The sequence below is a fragment of the Ruditapes philippinarum genome, unplaced genomic scaffold, assembly GCF_026571515.1.
Source record: "Ruditapes philippinarum isolate M1 unplaced genomic scaffold, ASM2657151v2 ctg3312_1_1_1_1, whole genome shotgun sequence".
Taxonomy (NCBI): Eukaryota; Metazoa; Mollusca; class Bivalvia; order Venerida; family Veneridae; genus Ruditapes; species Ruditapes philippinarum.
Window position 1 is genome coordinate 88,907 of NW_026853217.1, and position 24,611 is coordinate 113,517.

The window sequence follows — 24,611 nt, forward strand, 5'->3', positions numbered from 1 at the left end:
TTGGCAGGAAATGCCCTGAAAAACAACAATTCAGTACCACTTTACATATCACTAAATTACTTTACTACTATCACTAACAACGCAAAAATTACATTTTAAAACATTTTTTTTGGACTATCATAAACCCATTTCAACATCAACATACTGTGTTTATGCACAAATTACACAAAAAATATATGTTAGTAAAGAGAGGTAGGAAATATATATATATATGCACCAAGTTCGTACATGTATATACATCAGCACGAGGGAGATATTTTATAAACAAAAACCGCCGATGTATAGAACGTCGCGCGGCTGGCCAGCTTTCAAGATCTAAAATCCACTTCTCAAACCCCTTTTCAAACCTCAAAAGATCAACTAAAATAACATATGTATCATAATAAATAAACGCTAACAGCTAAAAATAGCACATCATTTCTAATAGACAATTATCACGTGCAAATGTACGTACCTGGCTGTAAAAATAAGCAGGTACACGACACAGGCCTGTAGCTGGAAAATAAATTAAGAATTTAATCGAAGCAATTCGTAAAAATCAACAAACTTACTTTCCTATCAGGGAACACCTGTCCTTCCATCTTCTCGGTACGACTTTCCCTCCAAAAATAATGTTGGCTGTTGATAAACACTCAAATGGTCACGTGATCTTAAATGTGTGAAGCGGAAAAATTTCCGGCACTCTCCGCCGTACTTCGGGAAAAAATTCGATTCTCTGACCTTTTCATTATTGAACAAGGGGGTGTCGAATGCATAGAGGTACGACAATTCTTAAGCAATGTGAAAGGGTACGACACGTGACAAATAACGTGGGTAAGAGTCGGTTTGCTTCATATAGATCTATTTGTTGCATGTTGTACATTTTGTTCGAATAATAAAGTGCACGCGGAGCAGGCCATATACTTGTGTATGAGATAGAGTTCTTTCTCTTTTCTATCATAGGCAAAACTAGACTAATTAATTTGGCGTGAATGGTTTGACCCATTTTACAGACTTTTTTTTTCTTACTGTCAAACCGTTACGCCTAATTTTAACTGTCATTTTTACGCACGGAAAATCTACCGGCAACACTATCGATAGTTTGGACTGATTTTTACTGCTTAAACCTGAAAGTAACTTCAATGTCCTCTAAAGATCAATAGAATAAAAATTCTAGTACTAACTTCTCCTAGAAAAAATATTAGATTGTACCTGTCTTAACGCATACATGCGATTTATTTCAAATTTGTACTTTGGCGGACATGTTATGACGTCATCGTAAAAAATCGATTCCGTGAAAGCTGGTAGTAGCTACCAGTGTGTCTAGCAGGTAAGTGTGGGTTACGCATGAAGATTAAATTAAAAAAAATATCGGGGGAAATAAATATATTCATTATTTTTAATAAATGTGTGCATTATTAAATACTATTGAAAAAAGACAGCGCCCGTCCAAAATTATCTCGGTGTCTCTTTGACAAGTCTAATTAGTTGGACTAAAACACGTTCCCTGTTATCACAACATGAAACCCCAGAAAAAAGTAATCAATGAACGATCATCTGAATATGATATTTCTATCGCTATCCCATTCTTTGCCGTTCCAGATAAAATGAGCCAATCAATGGACATGCTCTGGAGCGCAGGTAACTAATACCTGCATTCCAGTTAACGAAATATGCATGCATATAATTATGTACATGATTTAAGTCTGACACATTTTCAAGAGAAAGGTCCCCAAAGTATGATACACATGAAGAATATGTTTCATTGTAAGGAGAAAGCTATTGAGGTTATTTGTTTCTTCAAATGACACCAGCAACCTGACAAACATTTTAAAAGAATACAATAACAAGTATATATTACTATAAAATCAAGAGAAAAGAACGTAAAGAATTATTCGCATATATCCCACAATATTTCCGTATTTCTTACTGTACGCATGATAATTGGTTCGATAAACTAACTTTACGCAAAACTTTTGCCCCTTACGATGAGTGTTATGCATGACCGACTGATGTCTGTTCCCTGGGCTTAGCAATTAGTTACCGATATATGGTGAAAATAATGAACAATTACCTATAGCATATGCGTACGGTTATATAACACCTTAAAATATTATATAGCACTCCAAAATATTATATAGCTCTCAAAAATATTATATAGCACTCGAAAATAGACACATTTAAACTTTAGGACAGTTCATACTGGAGAAAAAGTTTTCCCGCTCTGATACTTTGAAACACTAAATCGACATATGTTTTCTCTGTGTGCGTGCGTGCGAGTGCGTGCGGTTGTGTGTGTTCTTGACAAAGCTTCATACTAAGGATTGTGGAATGTTTGTTACAATCCCTGTTTAACGAAAGATCCGTTGGACATGACACTGCACATTGGCCTTCTTTATGTGTACCATCTTGCCAGAGTTTAGTCTTAAGCTCGTATGTATGTGAAACATGTTGAATGAAAATTTTATCAAGACATTCCACCAGTTAGCCAGAAATTGAGAGAAAATATATATATATATATATATATATATATATATATATATATATATATATATATATATATATATATATATATATATATATATATATATATATATATATATATATATATATATATATATTGTATTAAGATTTTATAAGATTTTTTTTTATAAAAAACATAAACCCCAACAAGATGCTATTAAACAATAAAGTACATAGTTAGCAAAATTAACATATATAGCACGTGTATTCAAATTTAGTAACAATATATACGAAACACAGTTGAATTTTAGCACAACGAAATTGTACATCAGAACTGCAAACTATCCGCATGGATATACACATTATAGCTCTTAAGTTCACTATTGCCTAAGTTGTTTGTTCAAATCCAAAATGAAATTATATAAACTATCAAATTCTTTCTTTTGCACGCCATTGGTTTTATCCTAAAACTAACAACGGCAAAATCTGTCTTTCTGCAACATTTGTAACGCATTCTAGATAGTACATTGCACTCCCATTGACGTTTTCTTTTTTAACTCCTTTCTTAAGTTCATGGAATTAGAAACATTTTATTGGAATAAAACATTTAAGTGAAGAAGGATAAAAATTCAGTTATGATTAATAGTTTACCTATTCAATGCAAAGAAAATGTTCAAGTTTCAAACAATTGGAATTAAATGAAAATTCTGTTTCGCGTTTTCGATTAACTGCATACAATTTGAAATCATTTACTTCAGATGTGAAAAAAAGAACAGAAAGTCTACAGGGTGAATAAAAATCTTATAACAAACTTTAAACATAATAGGGAAGTTAAATCTTGAAATAAAGGTGACAAATTATTTGAGTATTTATAAGTATAAGCAAGGTAAATGACGTCAGCCACAAGAAGAAACGGTGAGAACACCGGAACTGTTCAGCATGATCCTATTAAAGATCAATTAAAGAAAATTGATAACGGTTTTAAGTAATAATTACAACTACCAAAATTTTCGAACCTTTTGCAGCGCACAGTAATCTTATCGTACCAAAACTCATCGTACAGATTAATTTTCGGACAACAAGGCGTCAATAAATATCTTTGCACAAAAGCATTTGCTATGCAACGCTATAATTAGTATTTAGATAAGTTGCAAGTAGAGCTTACATTCACGGTATGGGATCTCATCTTATCATTTTTTCACCGACACAAAATCAGTTACAGCCAATTTACCTTCCACATCTTTTTAACTATGATTTTTAGATAATATGTGTAGGTAAGAGCCCACATGATCCACGTAAAATTTGCGATTTGATAGTAAATGACTCTAGCAATTTTATAACATATACCCACGCTGACGGGTGTTAACATGCTAACATCCTCCATTACTCCGTATCGTACCTTTTCACCTCGCTTAAAAAGAATCGTACCTCTCTCTATACGTTCGACACCCCCCTAAAAATAATAATAGTCTTAACCACGCAAAGTAACGGTAGTGAAATTCACTCATCTGATAATTCGAACTGGACAGATTAGAGCCGTGTGGAGATTTATACTCTAATAAACAGATCTCAACTTTGCCTACAGCAAAAGAAACATGTGATATATTGATCGAATGTATTTGATTCAAATTACTTTGCACTGAATAGATCAGGTTATATTAGAGTAAAAACTATTCCCGCCAAAATTAAGTCGCATCGTCCTGTTGATGTGCGGCGACATCGCAATGCCAAAAGCGAATTCATTCTAGTTCTTCGAACATGATGTTGCATGACAAGGCATTGTCATTTCACTTTCAATCATTTAGGATTCTTTCTTTACAGACATTTTACAAAAATATACTTTCTTATAAAAAAACGCATGAATTCACCTTCAAAATGCGATTAATAACCAAAGTATTTCTATTTGAAAGACCCAGTAATTACACAAATACACGGTTTCCGTAGAATGTACAAAATTTACAAGTTCGTCAGATTATTAGAATATGTTGTGCAATTTTTGTAAGTCGAAAACATTATGTGCATAAAAACAAAATTGCATTGTGAAAAGTATTTTCCATTGTTTTTATACCGACCATGTAAAAGCGCGTGAATTTTGTGCAAATCGACTTTCAGAGCATGGGTACTACACGTGCCATAAATGGCATTGTGAACTACTGATATAATTGGTGGATAAAGCAGCTTTCATTTAATGTTAGACAAGCATGGAATAAGAGATAGAAAATATAAACTTCGAAATATGTAGAAGATATACTTGTTGAAAAAAAAAACAAATGTGTCAAAAATCCATTTTATTTCAACTCTTAAGAATGTCAAACATGTGTTTAATAATGGTTTAAAAATGGATTTAGAGCATATTAGGTGTTTAACAACTGAAGAAAGTTGCGCTGGTAGCAAAATGTTAACAAAGTAGTTGTTTTTTTTAAATTCCGTACAAAATACTCATTCACTATGATCATACTCCTTGTCAACAGAGCAAGAAAAGTAAAAAAAAAAGTTCATCTGGGTGGCAAATCAAGTTCTTTTCAAAACTGTAACAAGATATCAAAAATAAAAACATTTTGTGAAATAAATATGATAGCATTTCTGAGGCATAATGGGCCTTTAATTGTTTTTACTTAATTATTATTGTCTTCAGTTTATCCTCAAATATCTGTTTCGGTAAGAACTTTATATTAAGGTGGGAATTAAGAACTCTTGGGGACTCAATTTTCTCCAAAAATTCAGCAGTCTGGTGCTCGAGCATGTTCTTGGATTTACTTTTCGGTATTGTGTCTGCCCGTCCCTGGATTAACATGCACGTGATTTCTCACACCCAGTGAGTTCCTATAATAAATATATTTAGTATTCTTGGAGATAAAATTTTGAAATAATTTTGAAAATCAGATTATAAACATACCGATATGAATATCTAAATAAGAAGCATGTATGCCCCCGACGCTCGCTTTTGCAGAGTTCCTCAACGGCATAGAGATTTGTATTTATTGTCCAGTACTGGATGACAGCTAGGTCATTATATTGACATATTTGTGTGATTGCGTCAACCAACATGGTCCGTGTCTCAAGCATATCGTATAGTTGGCAGTGATTAGTAGAATGCGTCGATCGTATATTTAAATATATCTCTGTGATTATGCATATAAAATACATGTATTTACCTTTGATATAGGTGATAGGAAACTTATTTTACTAGAACAAATTCAATGGTTGTATCAATTGCTAATTCATTGTCTCGAAACTTTGGAATATATTTCTGGGTTCTGTTTGAGAATGAATGTGTTGACTAATTATAAGTCACCGACGAAATTAATAAACCATTGACTTACACAGTTTCTATGTTAAATTTCACCCGACCTGGGATTATATAATTTTTTTTCCTAAATAGCGCAATGAAGGTACATGCAATCTGTATCCGATATTTATAGTGCAAGTCTGTTTAATCTCCAAATCATTCATGACAATCATAATAATACAATGGTTTGATTCTCGTACGTATAAAAAACCATCTCAAATATGTACATAGGAAAAAGTAAGTACGTTACCCTTTGCGCAGTGAATTTCTTCGATGTAGGTGTTTTATTAAATTAATTATATGTAGAAGTAAAAATATCGAAGTCAACTGCACGTATTATTATATAAACTTTATATATTAACTAGTGTTATACAAGTCTATTATATATCTATGTCGCCACATTAGTGTGTATGTCCTAATATATAGCAATAAGTTCTGTATAGTAGACAGATGTTTACTGCTAGTATTTATATGAAAATTGTCGCGGAACTTTGATAATAGGTAGATTGTGTTTCATCTGTTGATATGAAATCGGATGATTCCGCGGACTTGTGGTAGGTCTACTTTCGGTTGTGATTTGACATTGAGCCTTTCTTCTGTCATTCGCTAATGTATCATTTTTCTCTGCATGTACAGCATATCTATTTAAGTGCCTTTGCGATATAATTAATGGCAACTAGCTGGTAAAGTGCTTGACAGCCTGCGGAAGAACGATACAGTGGATGGACTGTGCTGTGGTAAATTCAATGTGGCTTCTTCCCGTTATCCGGAGTAAAAACTATCAACATCACCATTAGCAATTAATGATTGGCACATGATTCAACCTCTTATTGAGAGAGAAGAGCATTATCCCATGTTGCCATCCAGTAAATGAGTGATCATTTTTTGACTTTGAGCATGCAGTTTTATTTTTCAAAGAATGACATACAGTAAATGATGAGGCGTAGATTATCCTGATTAATTAAGCAGCTTTAACTATATTTTTATTTTTATGTGGAAAAAACATTTAGATAATGCATTTTATGTTAATATGTAACACATAAAGTATGGACTTTAGTAAGAAATAATATAACAAAACTAGAATTTTCTCCTTTTATATTTCCTTTTGTATTTCATTACAAAACAAAATTGTATGGTTAATACTATTAATACAATCAATATAGCACGATAACATCTTTTGAATTATAACAAATAGAATACTGTTCAATTTTAACAACAGCACTCATCCATTAAATCAAAACAAAACAACAAGGGAAACAAAAATATCCAGTATGTAGAACAAAAATTTAGCATTTTGATACATGTTCAGTATTATAGAAGTTTTTTTACCACTTTGAATTTTGACCTGTGAAGCTATCAATAATTCAAGCCAATTTAATTGTCTCTATCTTTAATATAAAGTATGTCAGTTACACTCATAAATGCTGAAAACAGGGCCTTTCTATAAGAACATTTAGGAAAATCTATATTTAGCCTCTTTGTCTTTCACCTTCAGAAAATTCATATGGACCATCAACAAAGGATAGCAGTCCATTTTAGCAAGTTTCACAGCATATAGTTAAGGTATTAGTCAATAAATTCAGGTGGTATAAAGAGAGACAAGTAGGTGTAACAGAAGGAGCAAAGGAAGGACAGATGGAAGGTAAACGGTAGGATCAAACCAACAGCTATATGAATCATCAAAACAAAAAACCAAACACAAAAAAATAAAGACGATAATGGTCAATATAAAAAACAATGAATTATACCTTGTTTTATTGCTCCCTCTTTTAAGGAAAGTTAGCTTGTTCTATCTTCACAAGACACATACAAGGGCAACATCTCATAAAAAGTCCTAAGTTTATATGACCATTTTAGAACTAAGTAAAGACCATTTCAATAACAAATTGTATCTTTAGTCAAAAACTTTACACTGTTATTACATTTAACTCCATTCTTCTTAGAAATATTGAGAAATACAATGACATGCGTTTTAATCCTAATTGTCTTAATGTACATCTGCATTGCTATTGTAAGAGTCATTTCAAAGGAGTTAAATGTCGGAACGTTTTCTTTGAATCACAAAATTGTCTAAGTTTTTTCTATGAAACCAAATCCAGGCATATGTTGGATGTATAACCTTAATATCAAACAATGTTGTTACATTACATTGTTTAATTATTCAATTATCCGAATATTTTCATCAAAGCAACAAAAATCACAAAGTCTGGACAGACCCTGTATATGCTGACCTAATCAGTCCTAGGATATAAAACCAACTTAACGGACTTACTGAAGACAGTTTCAATACACATTTTTATCTTCAGTCAAATACTGTAGACTATAAATAAATTCATTCTCCTGAGAAAAGTTAAGAAATACAATAGCACACACCTTTAATTCACAGAGTTGCATTGCTATTCAGTAATTAAAAGTGTCATATCATAGGGGTCCTATTTTCTTTGAATCGCAATATTGTCACAGTTTTGGTCTTAAGACTGATTTGAGACATAGGGCTTTCTATGAAATGCAGCCCTGAAATACAAGTGGTACTCTGTAACACACACCATCAACATCTCCTGCTAGCACTAAAACAATTTGTTATATCACAGTAATTTCAGCATTAAAATAATGTTTACAGTTAAAAATATCATTTATATAAATTTACAATATTATACTTTGTACACTGTAAAACATTTTGTAAATAATTCATGATTTAACAAATATTCAATATACATTCTATAAAGGTTAAAAACCCTGAAAACATTTTCACAAATATTCAGTAAACATTCTCTAAACCCTGGATATATTTTGTAATTAATGTAATATTTCACAAATATTCAATAAACTTCCTTTAAAAATCTGAAATTTTCAAGAAAAACCCTGAAAATATAATGTATATAAATATAAAATCCGGGAAAAAATAATTTTTTTTTTTTTTTTTTTAAACTTATTTATAACAAACTTGTATATAAAAATTTGTTGTGAAAATGTGAAAGAATCTTGGATGTTAAATAAATAATAATAAATAATAAAACGGATAAATAAGTGTACATACTTTAAGTTAGCTGTATGAGACATCCTCAATTTCCACATACAGGATTTTTAAGATTTTTTTATTTTATTTCTATATTGTACATGTATCAGAATTTTGTACAATGTCATGAATTGTTCATTTAATAAAAGTAAATTAAAAATCAACAAAAATGTACCTCAGCACTTGACTGTTTGGTTTTAATTTTTTTGAATGTTAAGACTTCCTGAATCATTTTTTTTGGCTATAAAAAGAAAGTAAAAAAAACCAAAAACAATTTGAAGTAAGGATTCAGTTTCTGTCTAAACCATTCCTGTATTCTTATCAAGGTATAAAAACAATCAGCACATAATACTGAACAATTATATTATTGTTTTATTTCTAAAATGGTCATGAATTCCTATTTGAGTATACATGGAGTCATTTGTCTGCCAGACGTCCATTGGCTCGTAACCATAGTTAACGGCAGGTGTCCTATGTACACGTCTATAAATAGATGACTCTTTGTCCCTGATTCCTGGTTGGTCAAATGGAGGCATACATAATCGAACTTTGTCCAGCAGGTGTCCAGGCCAGAAATGCATTCTCGTTTGTACTGCCATGTAAATGCTGGTATCTAATTGCAAGATGTCTGCAAATAAAAATTGATAATTGATCCACATAATGGGTGAACAAAGCTCTTTGACAGATTTTAAACACAAATGGACACAACATTGAAATTGATAAAAAAACTAATAATAGATATAAATGACATGTTACAGCATTTTATTCCCTTGTTTTGTTAAAACATTTATGAAAATTACTTAAATATGCCTGCAGATTTTATGAAAATTCAAAAGTTGTTAAAATGTTTAAAAATGTTTTCAAGTGGACAAATAAATGGAAAAAAAGCTAAGCAAGGCACTTAATTTCACAAAAAAATATATTATAATATGATGGAAAAATGCCAAAAAAGCCCTTTCTAGTAATTTACAGGGTAAAAACAATATGACTTATCCAATTTTTTTTTTTAATTTCATATTTTTGCAGTTTCTTTGCTTATCTGGAGATACTAATGAAATCGTTCATAATATATGGGAGAAATAAAGTCAGGAAAAAACAGCTGAATTAACTCAAATCACTAAATTCCATCTTATTTAATACAAAACTGTACATTATATACTAGTAATATTTGTCCGGTTAATTGTGAATGTAAAATGAGATATCAAACTTTTTCTAATGCTGTATATGTATGCACTTCCTTGTGTAGGAATTCAAACATACTGAATAAACATTTAAGTATCATATACAAGTTACTTTTGTTTGTGACAACATATATACTGGTAACAAAAAATTTCTAACAAAATGACATTCTGTAAGCTAGCTGGATAGCTTCCTCACATGAAAGAATCCAAAGTCCCTGTCTGGATTCAAACCCACAGCGGTTAGGGGCAAGTGGTCAACAATTAGAAGGTAAATAAAGGTAACATTTACTTGGTTAGTTTCTCATATTGCTCGAAAGTCATCCAGCAGTCCACTCTTCTTCTAATAACAGCACGTCCAGTTGACAAGTTTTGTTTGTAAGCATCTGCAGACACGTTTTTACTCATAGGATATTTATGTCTACTGTCAATCAGAAGTTTACCGCTCTTTGACCTCCGAACTTTGTCTCTGTGCTTTACCTGAAAACCATAACATTTAAATACATCCCGATGTATAATAACTATGAAAAGAGATCTCCTGCTCTAACAGGCAGTCAGGGTTATTGCCTAATAAAATGGGTAGGAATTTATATTACCAGTAGAAATTCGAACTTTGAACATTTTTAGTTAAAATCTTTTGAATGTCTGTAACAATTTTTAAATTATCATTTTTAAAAAAATTAAAAGAAATAAGACGGACAATTGCTTAAGTTAAGTTATTTAAAATAATATTACTGATTTTAAAATTTTTTTCACTAATGTTTAAATTTTGCATTAATTGTTTGTTTCTTTAAAAATTTTGTAGATGAACATTTTTTACATAGCAATGAAGGGAAATTCAAATTCAATAAACCTGAGAAATTTCTGTAATTTTGCATGAATAAGAGCCTTTGAGGATCACACTCATCTACATTTCTTTTTACCCTGCACTGTCAAGTTCATATACTTTTTTTTTTCAATTCAGTTCAGCTGAAAGCCAAACAATGACTGAAATCAAGGTGGCAGAGGAAGACAATAAACTTCTGTTCTTACTCTTGTTTTAAAAACCCCAGTCCAAGAAACTATATATTATCTGGCATTCTTAAATTTTAAGGTAAAGCATTATATGTACCTCTATTGGAGTTCTTGGTCTTTTTGGTGGATCAGCAAAGTGAGAGGACACAAGTGGTGCCGAGTCTGGATGTCTCAATTTACGTAAATCACCATGTGGTTTATCACCAGGATACAGTAAAACTGAAATTTTTAACAACTTATTCAATTATTTAATGTACATATTATAAATGTGCAGTATAAAACATTTAATTGGCAGCACAGTAATGTATAATCATGTAAATAAACAGACATAAAACATATTTCATCATAAAGGAACACATTTCTAGATCAGTTCAACCAAAAAAAAAATCAAAGATGACATATTGCAAGGCCATCTATTTACTGCATACATGTTAATACCTGTTTATCATCATGACTTTTGTGACCTTACCTTGACACTCCTAGCTTGCTTGCAGTGAATGAATCTATCATTATGCAGACCAAAATCAGACGGCACATCCCTGCTGTCTGATCATAGTCTGCACTTTTCACTATTCAATCAGTACAGACAGTGCTTAATTTTAAATTATCCCTTAAAAATAATAAATGGTTTTGTCCAGATTAAAAGATGGATAAGTCTATGCAACATATATTAAGGGTGATACAGGTTAATTAGTACGATTGACAAACCTACCTTAAATTTAGACCTGACTTTATATTCTCTGCCTGTGGGCATTAAACTAGACCACTATCACTCTTAGGGTGATATTCTTTAAAATATAATCTACGTTATAAAAAAATCTAAATAATAAATATACATAAAAAATCAACTGGACTGCAGTCTAACAGAATAACTTATGACAAAAGTATTGAACAAAATACTTTGGTGCAACAAAAATGTAATATAACTTTTTAAGGAAGTTATAAATTATGTACATTTATAGACAAATTGAGATCATTTACATAAATGTACTATTTTATATTATATGTAAAGCTCTGATAAAATTATGGCAAATATGCATAATTCAGTCAAACAAAATAATTTCATTATTTAAGTAAATGGTCAGATTAAGAAACAACATAAATGCAACACAACATATCTAAAGAGTACAGTACACTCAATATCAAAAATACATACATTTGTAACTTTTTGAATCAATGCAATGCTTATCTATCAAAATGCATGGTGATAAAAAATACACTGTTAACTATCTAAGATGCTGGTAATTGGAAATCCATAATGATACATTCATTTTCATCTCTATAAATGTGCAAAATGTTCAGTATAACCTTATTTCAAGATTAACACTACATATAAATATCCTTCACCCACCCTTAGTCTGCTGGAACCTAAATTAATCAGTCTTTGCCAACAGTATAAAGCCAGGCCAGCCAGAACATGCAGTCTGACAAGTCTATATCCTTTTTCCTCACTGACTTTAAATTTTCATCTTGAAATCTCCAAAAATGTAAGCTTGAGTGTTCTAAAATGGAAGCTGTACCAGCCTATTTAAGAAATTCAACTTGTAATAGTTTTTTTTTATTTTAATTTTTTAATGGACATGCCCTGTTTTTAAATCTAGAAATGTCCATTGTTGTTTTAAGGTGTTCAAATTTTCAAAGAGCAAAAATTGACCAAGTGTACTCAAGTATATGGAAAGTATGTGGTGATGGCTACGCTTGAGTCTTTATATTATAGAGTGATTGCATTAACAAGTCATTATTGTTGCAAGCATGCACTCAAAGAGTTGAAAAAGCTTTCTTCTAAAATTAAATTATGCTTTTGAATTTAAAACACAGATCTTTATGTAAGTAAATTTTCCTCTATTGTTATTGGCCTAAAGTACATATGTAAGAAGGCAATGCAATGTACATGTACTAAAAGGACAAACAGCTCTGTGAAACATCAACTGTCAACATATTTTACAACAATAAAACAGCACACAAAACAAGATAAATTTCAACATTCAGTTGCATGTCTAGGTTGACAATATATAACTGTGAATCAATGATAAAATATTAAACTTTGATCAAATAAATTTACCTCATCATATTGAACTCCTTGAAATAATAAAGTTTATATGAACATGACACCAATATAAAATAAATGTTAGTAAGAATATAAGAAAGCATACCGATAGATATGTTTAAAATATCCATTAAAATTAATTAAATTATTAAAATAACCATTGATATATTTACTACTTTTTTGGTATTTGAAGGATTCAGAAAATATCAAACTAAATTGATATCTCAACATCAAGATCTGAATGGATATGGACTGTACCTTGCTTAGAAGTCAGGAATTTCAGAAAAGCTAAGGACATGTAATTAGAGTGGGATATAAAATTAATCACTTCATTTAAAGCTATATTTGTAAAGTGAGAGACAGAAAATTTATTTCAATACATTGATAATCATTTCTTAGCATAAAAATAAACAGTATCTAATTAGAAGTCACACTTTCTGTTTGTCACCACTGAAATTATTATCCATTTAATCTGAATCTGCTGTATAATAAAAACATTACAGATTCACAAAACTCATCCCAGGTTACTCAAGTTAATAAAAATCAAATACCTTTTGACTTAAATAGGTCTCAAATAGAAAACTATTAACCATAATAAGTAAAGAGTGAAGAATTAAAATGTAGAAGTTACCTTTCTCAAGAAGTTGTTTTGACAGGACAACATCGTTATCCTGACAAAGTTTAGTAATCTGAAAGTATTCTTGAAGTCGTTTCTGACGGAACTTATTTGTCATTTCTCCAACATCACCAATCAGTGTAGACTGCATACAGTGGTCATCTATTGCCTTATTTCCTGTCAATATTGTCGGTGGTACACCTTCAATCTGTAATTAGAGACAATGAGGTGTGAGGATAATGTTTCATAGCATAATTACACTGGAGAACTGTATAGATACATGCTTTCAAATCTCTAGTGTGTTAACAATTCAACTTTATAATCTAGATGTTTTCCCCAAAAGCATCTATCTGTTTTATGCTTATACTTATAGGCTCAATCAAACCAAGCCTGTAACATTTTCAATTTTTAACATTTTGTGCTTTTCCTTGTTTAAGGTTTCCAGTTTTGACCATTTTATACATTGGCATGGTCTGAGGAGTGAAAAAATACACAAAACTTTACATTGTGTCTTAGACAGTGATTTTGTCCCCTGTATTTTACAGCCAACCCTAGCCCAAAATAAGTATATTTTCCCCTAAAATGCCCTATGTACATTCTTCATTTAACAGCAGCTGACTTATATCAGCTAGAAGACAGAAAGCTGTCCCTATAGATAGCCTCTGCTGTGTACCATGCATGTTAAATTGAATTGAAATTCTCAGTTGTCAGAATTTGATTTTCCCAATTTCTGATTTATTGCTGTATATTTTCCCCTTCAGAAAGCCACAGGACGAGGTTGTTTTGAAAATTGAAAAAAAAAAATCACTGGTCTATAAATCTTCTAAAAGATAGAAAAGATATGAAGAAAACCCTTATGAGAAGAAAGACCTTATTATTAAGCTATGAAAGGAAACTTGTGTTGCATATTAACTTTAATAATGATAAAGAAATAATAATACCGGTACCTTGGCATTATAACCTTTCAGTGCCTCTCTATCATGTTTTCGTAAATCTAACATCGCCTCATCTGATCCTAGTATCATACGATCTGGTTCCTTATCAATAAGGGGCGGCTCCAAGTACGGTGAACTAGTTTTTTCAGATCTCGGTCGAGACACGCCCTTGTCAGAATCAGATTTTACACCTTTACTTCCTCCTGATATCACAGACTGGTTATCCTGTTTTGAGATCTTTGAACCAAAAGATTTATTTGTGGATTTATCAGACTGGTCCATTTTATCAGAAGGTTTTCGTGATTTTGTTGAATTACTAGTATCAGTGTCTTTAATAACTGGGATAGAACTTGTATTAGAGACTTGACTTTTACTGGAATCTTTTGTATCTTTTTGTTTGTTTGATAATTTTGCTGAGTTAGATTTACTGCTTGATGCAGACCTGCTTTTAACAATAACTTCAGCTTTAATATCGTTAGCACTTCCCTGCCTTGAGCCTGCAATTTATGAAACATGAAATAGGTAACAATAAAGAAAAAATTGAAAAAAAAATATATATCTTGCTTATAGCTAATAGTAAGATATAACTGTCTTGTGAAGTTAGGTCAACAAGTTTTGTGTTATTAGCGATAAAATCATTATATTCAGAAGCTGACTGAAGTCACATAGACTGTCAGAAACTTCTGTCTGACTGACAAAGTTGTGAAAGGTATAATTATGACCACGTATCAATAAACTTCGCTTCTCAATGGGCTGATAACTAACCAGTTGTCTTAAACTGACCTGTTCAAAAATTGCTGAAAATTTCTATTTTGTCCAAAATCAGGTGTCAATAATAATTGACTATTGTTGCCCCTCACTGTTCCCTACTCAAAAATTATCCAACTTTCCTAATATGAAACATATTAAAAAGAGGATATTTGCTTGTTCTGCATGTAAGATCGAAATGTATTTCACTCAGTGGATACCAGATGCAATATTTTCAAGAGTGGCATAGCCATGAGTGAAAATATAATAGCTGGTGTTCACGAGTGAAACATAGTTCAATCTTATATGCAAAACAAACAAATTTTCTATTTATTTCATGCTTTTTTTTAGTGATTTTAAGTCATTTTTACTTGTTTTGCCGCATAACGTTATGCGTTCCTCTTGATGACATCATTGTACCAATGATGGAATTTAGCTCTGTAAAATTTCTTGAATTTTGTTACATTTTTAACACAATGTATGAAGTTATTTACTTGCTTCTCCTAAAGCAAAATTTACATTTAGTTAACATTATGAAATATTATTTTCATTTGCATTTAAATATAGTTCGTCTACAATGAATATTATCAAATATAAATTCACTGTGAAAATTACCAAATATAGTTTCACTTTCCACTGCAAAGCATGTAATAATATGAAATATTATATGTTATAACTAATATATTATGATACCTGATCTGAATGACAAACTTGATGATTCTCGAGAAATTTCCTTTCGTCTATCTTCTCTTTTTTCTTGTCTAGCCACTTTCATTCCTCGCGCCATTTCTTTATAGTCTAACTCCTCATCAAGGTTCATATCAAGTGAGATAAGCATATCTTCAAGAAGACCTCGGGATATTGGAATGTTTCTCTAAAAATAATATGAAATATCATGTAATTTATTGTTTCAAGCAGCTTATTATAAGGAAAATATTAAGTCAATTATAAGTGATCAACCTTTTATACACTCAATATACACACGTAGTTCAGATTTATTGCAAATAAAAAATGAATGTTCTTAAATTAGACACTTTTGAGCCAAATTTAGCTCCATAAGAATTATATTATTTTGAGATCCGTTACTGCTTAAAACCTTCAGTTCATAACTGATTTATCCAAGAAGCTTATTCAGAAAATATGAAAATCAGATTCAATCAGATCTAACTTGTATATAAATCACCAATATATACCTCTTCACAGCTTTTGATGAATTCATCTCTAGATATTCTCCAGTCTTTATTTTTATCTGTAGATGTGAACAAATCAATCAGACGAAGTTTTTTCTGCTTTAGATGATCATCAAGTATCTTAAGACCAAGAGGAGCTGGTATCTTTAAATGTGGTAAAATACTGGATTCCGAGTCGGGCGTATACTCGCGAGGGATCAAGTCTGGTGTTTCTGTAATTTCCTCTTCTTCAGTAATTTCTTTACCTTCCATTTCTTTAAGTTGTTTCAAAACACGTTTTTCTAGAACAGTCTTGTTGGGTTTGTTAGATAACCAATCAGAATTGAGGCCCATATTCTCTAAGTCATTTCTGAATTTTTGTCTCTCTTTAAACCATGATTTATATTTATCCTCTCGTTCACGAGCTTCTCTAGCCAAAACTAATTCTTCTGGTTCTGGTTTGACTAACGGAGGTTGTGGTTTGAGCTCATTGTTTAATTTTGGTGCTGGCGGCGGAGTTTTTCTATCTGCATATAAACCAAGTCTATGTTTGATAGGCAATTCCATTGGTGGCGCTACCATCACTCTTTTACGACTAAGCGGGCCTCCAAAAATTTTCACAGCAGCTTTGTAGTGTTTAACATGTGCCAAATCCCTGTGTTCAAACTCTTCCATACGTTTCTTCTCAGGAATATGATCCAGATTAAACCGGTCAAAGAGGCGAGCCATTGGAAAACTAATGTCCTCATCCATAAGGTCTGTGACAACATTGTTGTTGCCTCTATTTCTGCTGTGACGCATTTTTGATGTTGTTTTTTTTTGTTCTTGTTTCTTCTTTAATCTGCTTCTTTTAACTCATGGATTCATCATCAATTCTATAAATAAATGAAATGATCACTGAAACAATATTTAAAGGGACTCCACTGAGCTTTTTGACATGACGGGACTGGAAATAACTTTTTGAGATTATTACTCCACTTGATGTAGATCTATACTAATAACTTATGTGCAGAATTTCATATCATTAGCTTGCTTTGTTTTTCCAGAATAATTATTATAATAGTGAAAAATGACCCAAAATTGAAAAGCGTTTAAATGATTTTCACTCAAACCGGACTGAGAATAGCACAAACATATGATTTTCAATGTATTTCTTGTATATTTCTTAATTATATTTTATTTATATTTCTGTTTTAAGTGCTCTTGTTTATCTATGTGAAAAATTAAAATTTTATGTTTTTAGGCTTATAAACCTCAGATGAGTTCCTTTAAGTATGGAATTTATATAGTTCATTACCATTATTTGTTGCAAAGTTTGTTCTGTTTGTTTGCAAAGTTTGTTCTGTTTGTTTAAAACTACAGGTTTTGTAATTTATCAATAAACTTGCTTAGGATACCAATAAGTAAGAATATAAAGTAAAAATAATCCTCACAAATATGAGCATCTGCACATTACAAAAGATGAATGAAGTTATTAAACAATGCCCTAGTTCTACCACAAGTCTTTTTCTACTTTAATCACTATTACAGTTTGTTTGTTTGTTTCATTTTACGTCTTTTCCCAACAGTATTTCAGTCATATAGGCGGGTAGTTTCCTAACCATTGTTCCTGGAAAATTACACCAGTACTAGACTACCTTCCTCTACCTTCCTCAGTGCTAAACTACCAAAGCATCTCCTGGGGATCGAACCTACGCTAGAGAGGTAACTGGATTAGAAGTCATCGACTCTAACCCCTCGACCACGGAGGCGGTTCACTATTACAGAGTGATAGTGATAATGTTTGATGTGTTCTTTGAACAGGCTGGTGAAAATGCTTGTTCTGGCTTATGACATAAAAAAAATCATATTTCTTAAAAAGTAATAAAGACATATCTTAAATTTTGCTTGTTTATGGAGCATAATATGATAAAGGAAAGAAAAATATTTGATTACTGTCACTTTTAAGAGAAATATTTCCCCTTTTTCATGTTTTTATAACACATAATCTTTGAAGTCCTTAAAAAATAAGGTACATATAAAAAGATTAAAACAAAAAAGGTTAAATGACTTCTTTATGTTCTAATTCATTGCGCCAACACAGGTCAGCATACATTCATTCAGTTTTCAGAGAAAACTTCAAAGTTTAATGTTAAGTCTCAAAGAATTGTAAAAAAACAAATGTCAGAAACAGAATACTTAATCCAAATATATAGAATGAAGGTACTGGTGCAATAATATTGGGCAAAATGAAGCTGTTGGACACATTTCTATTAAGAATTATACATCGCAACATAATTTTTATGAACTTCAAATATTTGGTTTCCTGAAAATGAGAAAAAGGGAAATAATTCTAAGAAAATAAAAGATAGCCAAAATATTTTTATTTTGATTTGTATCATATATAAATGCTTAAAAAACAAGTCAGAAAAACCAAATTGGGCATTTTCACCAGCCTGCTGAAATGAGTTAAAACTTGGCACTTAGTCAATAATTGACATACCAAGTTCACAATAGCTATTTTAAACATGTTAAATTAACACAAAACCACAAAATATTATGTAATTTAAGTGTGCTGAACCAGTAGTTCCACAAACCTTTTTGCCTCCTTCAAACAGTGTTAAATGTTGTGATAATTTAAAAGTTGTTCTACAGATTATAATCTTGATAAATTGATTTTTTATATTTTTAACTTTAGATACGTCAACAGGCTGGTGAAAATACCCGATCAGGCTTATGACATAAAAAATCATATTTCTAGAAAAATAATAAAGATATTTCTTTTAAACTTTGTTTGTTTATTCAGCATAATGTATAACATAAACAGACAGAAAAATATTTGGTAACTGTCACTTTTGTAAGAATTATTTCCCCTTTTTCATGTTTATATAACATATAATTTTCCAAGTCCTTAAAAAATATGTTACATATACAAAGTATAAAACAAAATAGGTTAAATAACTTCTTTATGATCCAATTCATTGCGCCAACACCTGTCAGCATACATTTCATTCAGTTTCCAAAGAAAACTTCAAAGTATAATGTTCACTGTCAATTTTAAAGAAATGTCAAAGTATTTATGCCAGAAACAGAATATTAAATCCAAATATATAGAATAAAGGTACTGGCGCAATAATCTTGAGCAAAATGAAGATGTTGGACACATTTCTGTTAAGAATTTTACATTGCAACATATTATTTAAGGACTTCAAAAATTATGTGTCATCAGGGTCTTTAAAAAAGAATGGTCTGGAAAGACGCTATGTAAACCCTTCTCTCTACAATTAAACATGTCTCGGCAGAACTAGGTATAGTTTACTATGCGCAAATTAGGTAAGTGTTCAAGAAAAAGGCAAAAATTAAATACACAAGCAAAAATGAAAATTCTAACAACATGATGTTCTTTAAAAATCTTTAATCTCATAAAAAAGGATAAATATTACAGAAAATAATGTTTTTTTAAAGCCATATCTGTTGAAAAACATAGATTGCTTGTTCAGAAAATTTGCCGATAAACGGCGCCATTTTGAAAATGCACTAAATGAAACATGAAATTTTTGTAAATAACATCTTGAAAGATTATAAACTTTTTACATGATACGATTAAATCACATGTTTTCTCTGTAAAATCGATTTCTATTTTCCCATTAAACAATTCATAAATTAAGATTTTTTTTTATAAAACTCGGACCTATTTTCAAATAAAAGCAGTTAATTTTTACCTTGACACCGGGAACGAAAAATTCCCAATTTCATTGCAAATCTATAACTAGGGCTGGGGAGAGTATCCGAGTACTCGGATAATCTCGAATCAAAGTGAAAAATCGAGTTTGAATATTCGTAAGCCCAGAGATCGTTGATCGCGATCTAATTTGTTTATATACATTCACTGTTTCTCACATTCTTTAAATCGAAAATAATACGATTTGAGTATAAATTATATGAAGTTAACCTAAATACAATTTGCCGGTTAAAGACCATGTACCATGATGCTGAGCTAGGAAGTAATTGGTTTCAAAAAGACAAAACAAAAATACTCATCCAAAGAATAAAAACATAAACCTAGTTTATATTTTATATGTTTAATGTTTAGTATTGTAGTTGTTTTTAAATAAACATGTTTTTATATCTAATGTACTTGTTTTATGGGTGTCTTGATAACAAAAGATTTGTGGTTCGATTTGTGAACCGTAAGTGCGGAATCGTGGTTCGGATCGGATCGTCACTTATCCGACGATCCACACCCCTATCTATAACATTACTACTTTTTAAAGAAAAAACTAATAACGTAATATAGCCATGATTAGTTTTCAGTGATGTTTTGATAAATCTAACAAAACATTATCTCAAAATTGGATTTTTTAATGGTGATGAACTATGCCAGGTCAAGGATGGTAGAAAACCTAATCACATGATTCAACCGAGACATCTTTTTTCGTAAAATTGGTCCGACTCCAGACCATTCTATTTGAAAGACCCTGGTGTCATATAGACATGAAAAAGGGGAAATAATTCTCACAAAAGTGACAGTAACCTAATATTTTTCTTTCTGTTTATGTCAAGATACAAGAAAATTTATTTTATGTCGGATACATTAAAACAGAAAATACTAGCTCATGAGCTATTTTCAGACAAACACTAGTATATGAACTAAACAAAAGTAAAGCAGCTAAAAAAAATATAAGCATATGCACATTTAAGTACATGGAATTAAGATATTATATTACCATAGCATGCTTAAATACAAGCAAGATAATACAAAGAACAGGTATATATATAAATGTACATACCTGTAAAAGATATATAATAGATATAAAAAAAGACATATATAAATAAAACAGGGAAATTACAAGGACTATCACATAATGCAAATAATAGTAACACTAACCCAGCAAACACCTGACGTTGTTTCAACGTTGGATCAAAGTTGGATATATGTCACGACGTCAAAATCCTAAATACAACGTTGAAACAACGTTGTATTTGCGACGTCGTATCAACATGTTGGAATTACGTCGGTAGGACGTCAGATTTCAGTGAAATCTAACATAGTAGTCTTGATTGAGTTACTACCCTTTGTTCTTATTTATAAACCAGATAGGTGGCTCTAATTTCAGTTCAAGATAATCAATCGAATTTTGTTACTTATTTATTTTTTCATTCCATTTTTTCATTTGTATTTTTTATTATATTTTTTTGTTATAATAGACCCTAAAAAGGGGCAAAATTTGTATTTCAAATAAATTGAAAAATAATGGAAACTTGATAAATTTCAAAACGAGGCTACAACAACAACTTGTTTTCAAATTCAAACAAAGACAAAGGAAATTACAGACACTTTAGAGGACAACTGGCATAGTGAAAAGTAAGTGAATATTTTTGAAGGTAGATTTGTATTAAATTTACTGCATTTTTAGTAAAATAACTGAAACATAATTAGTTACATTATATATAGGAATATATATTTTCTTTATATACAAATAACATTGTATTTGATTAACGTAGTCTGATTCGCCTACAACTAACTCGTACTTTGGGATTCAAATGATACATAAACTGTATGGAATTCTGTCAAAATTTTTTGTTTTATTTGTGTTGTTTTCATTTTATGCCAAGATCCCTACATGACCTTAATCTCTCTACTTCTATTTATCAGATTAGTAGGTATTTCACCACAACGTATTTGTTAACAAAGGAACACATGATTTAATCTATTGTTATTCAAATAGATCTACATGTAAAGGGTCAAAGTAGGGATCTATCAATTCATATTGTCAAAGTAAATAACTTTTTGTCAATAATCATAAGATTTTTCTTTATTTATAGACTGACACTAATGTTTGATGACAATTAGCTGAGAGGAATGTATATATTTATATACATGAAAAACAGTCGACAGAAAACACAATTTGGACATAAAAGAATGATTAGGACATCATATGTAATATATGGATTTTGATTTTGTTGACAAAATTAACTGTTAATATATAAAAAGTAAAATAATTACGGAAATGTCTTATTGAATTCGCACATTAAAATGTTACTGTTATGCAAATATCTTACATTTGAAGTTATAGTTTTTGAGAGTTTAACATCATCAATCGACATTTCATTTATGATATGCTAAGGTTATCTATGGGTAAAAAATATATTAATATTATATTATTGATATAAGACCATTTTGGTTATTATGTACATATACTTATTTCTGTTTCTTTTTTTTGCAGTTTCAAGAAAGAAAACAAAACAAGTGGAACCTCAAAACAAGTTTTTGCATGTTAATTAGACAGTGTTTTCGTACAGGATCCAGTGGTGGACGTTTAGTATACCAGAATTATTCACATGGAGGAGTATATCTCCAAATTTTATACTTTTAAGTTAGTTTTAGAAAGATGAAGATAAAAAAATTACTTACTTTCTTTCAAAGTGAATATTTATTGCCTTGTATGTTACACTTAATTTTGACAGAAAGAAATATTTTCCCACACTTATCCGATTTTATTAGCGATGAAATCAACTGCAGAAGAAACGTTTAATCTCCATGATTTCCATAAGATCTTTAACAGAAAATCCGTTTTAAGCATGTTGTAAATATGAATACTTTGCCATAATAGACAATGAATACTGCACACCTTTAAATGAAAATGATTTGTTGACTAATGATTGTTAAAATTTTGGAGTGTATACACAATGTGCATTATTGTATTGACTGAAAGCGGTCTTATAAATGTTGAACTTAAATTTAAAAAAGAGATGTAGCTCCAATTGTTTTTAATTTTGATAGTTTATATACATTTTAAATATCAAACTTTATTTAACTATCACTATAAATGATTAAAAGTGAGTCCTTTTTTTTGATGTTATACATATGTGTTGGCAATATATATTTATAGTAAGTTTTACATGAATAGACAAATCAGATACTGTGTTATACATTTTGTTTAATTGTCTTTATACTTTATTCAAATAATAAAATCACTTTTCCAGTATAGAAAGTTTTGTTTTTTCTCTTTATTTGGAATTATTTCATGAAAATGGGTCGGATTTATGTTAGGAATTGGTTGATATTACGTTGGAAACTAGTTTGTATTACGTCAGTTACTGGTTGGAATCATGTTGGAAACTGGTTGGATTCACGTTGGGAATAGGTTGGAAAGTAGTTGTATATACGTTACATAGAGGTTGGATTTATGTTATTTATGACGTTGGATTGACGTCGGATTCTGACGTCTAAAAAAACTTTCATATACAACTCAATTTCAACGTCCATCCAACGTCGGACTCTAACGTCTGAGCAACGTTGATACAACGTCATGTGTTTGCTGGGAAGCATTTATAGGTATAACTTTGTCATATATTATGCTCAATAAACAAACAAAGTTTAAAAGAAATATCTTTATTATTTTTCTAGAAATATGAGTTTTTTATGTCATAAGCCCGATTAGGCATTTTCACTAGCCTGGCAAACATTACTTATCATAAGAATTAGTACGAAAGGATCGAAGAACGAATTTCTATTTGATTTCGTACTTTTTGCTTATTTTACTCAATTTGACCAAAAACAGGGCAAACTATAATGGACACAAATAAGATAAACTTTTTATAAACTTAAGAAAGCATTTATAAATATTCAAACCGGTTCATTAATCTGTTATTCGGAGAATAATACCAGCAACTCATTTCTGGTTGCGCTGGTAAACATTTTCGGAATACCTTTACTTTTATCAGCGGCTCTTCAATTAGGAGATTTTACGGGAGAAGTTGTAAAACAGGGTAAAGATTTTCTTTCTGTGCAATTGTAAATAATTTGTCAATCTGGAATTGTTGCAAGTATTGAGAATTGAATAACATAACGAATCATATTTCTTATTTACATGTGTGTCATTTATGCAAACCCCTTGTCTTATTTTTCATTTTATAAACAAATGCTATTCGGACAAATCTATTTCGGATAAATATATTCATAATTTAATGTTTTATCTCAGCATTCCGGTTTGTCTTCTTTTATTTTACATAGCACAAAGTATATAATAATGATAAAAAATAACTGAATATATATATTCCACATATATATCTTTGTTTGAAGTATAACTTCAACAACAATGTTTAACCTTCACAATATTGATACTGCATCACAAATATATATACTGATGTTTGCTGGGTAACAAGTATTATTACC

General features: G+C 30.6%; 1 protein-coding gene across 1 annotated transcript; it reads right to left on the minus strand.

Moving 5' to 3' along the window:
- Positions 1-8,126: 8,126 nt before the first annotated feature.
- Positions 8,127-24,176, minus strand: LOC132736136 (EF-hand calcium-binding domain-containing protein 12-like). Its single transcript, XM_060723217.1, is given in 9 exon segments — positions 8,127-9,322; positions 9,324-9,375; positions 10,218-10,405; positions 11,037-11,158; positions 13,618-13,810; positions 14,550-15,034; positions 15,978-16,158; positions 16,478-17,328; positions 24,069-24,176. Coding segments are annotated over 8 exon segments (2,214 nt in total). The 5' UTR covers positions 17,255-17,328; positions 24,069-24,176; the 3' UTR covers positions 8,127-9,106.
- Between the last annotated feature and the right edge of the window lie 435 nt (positions 24,177-24,611).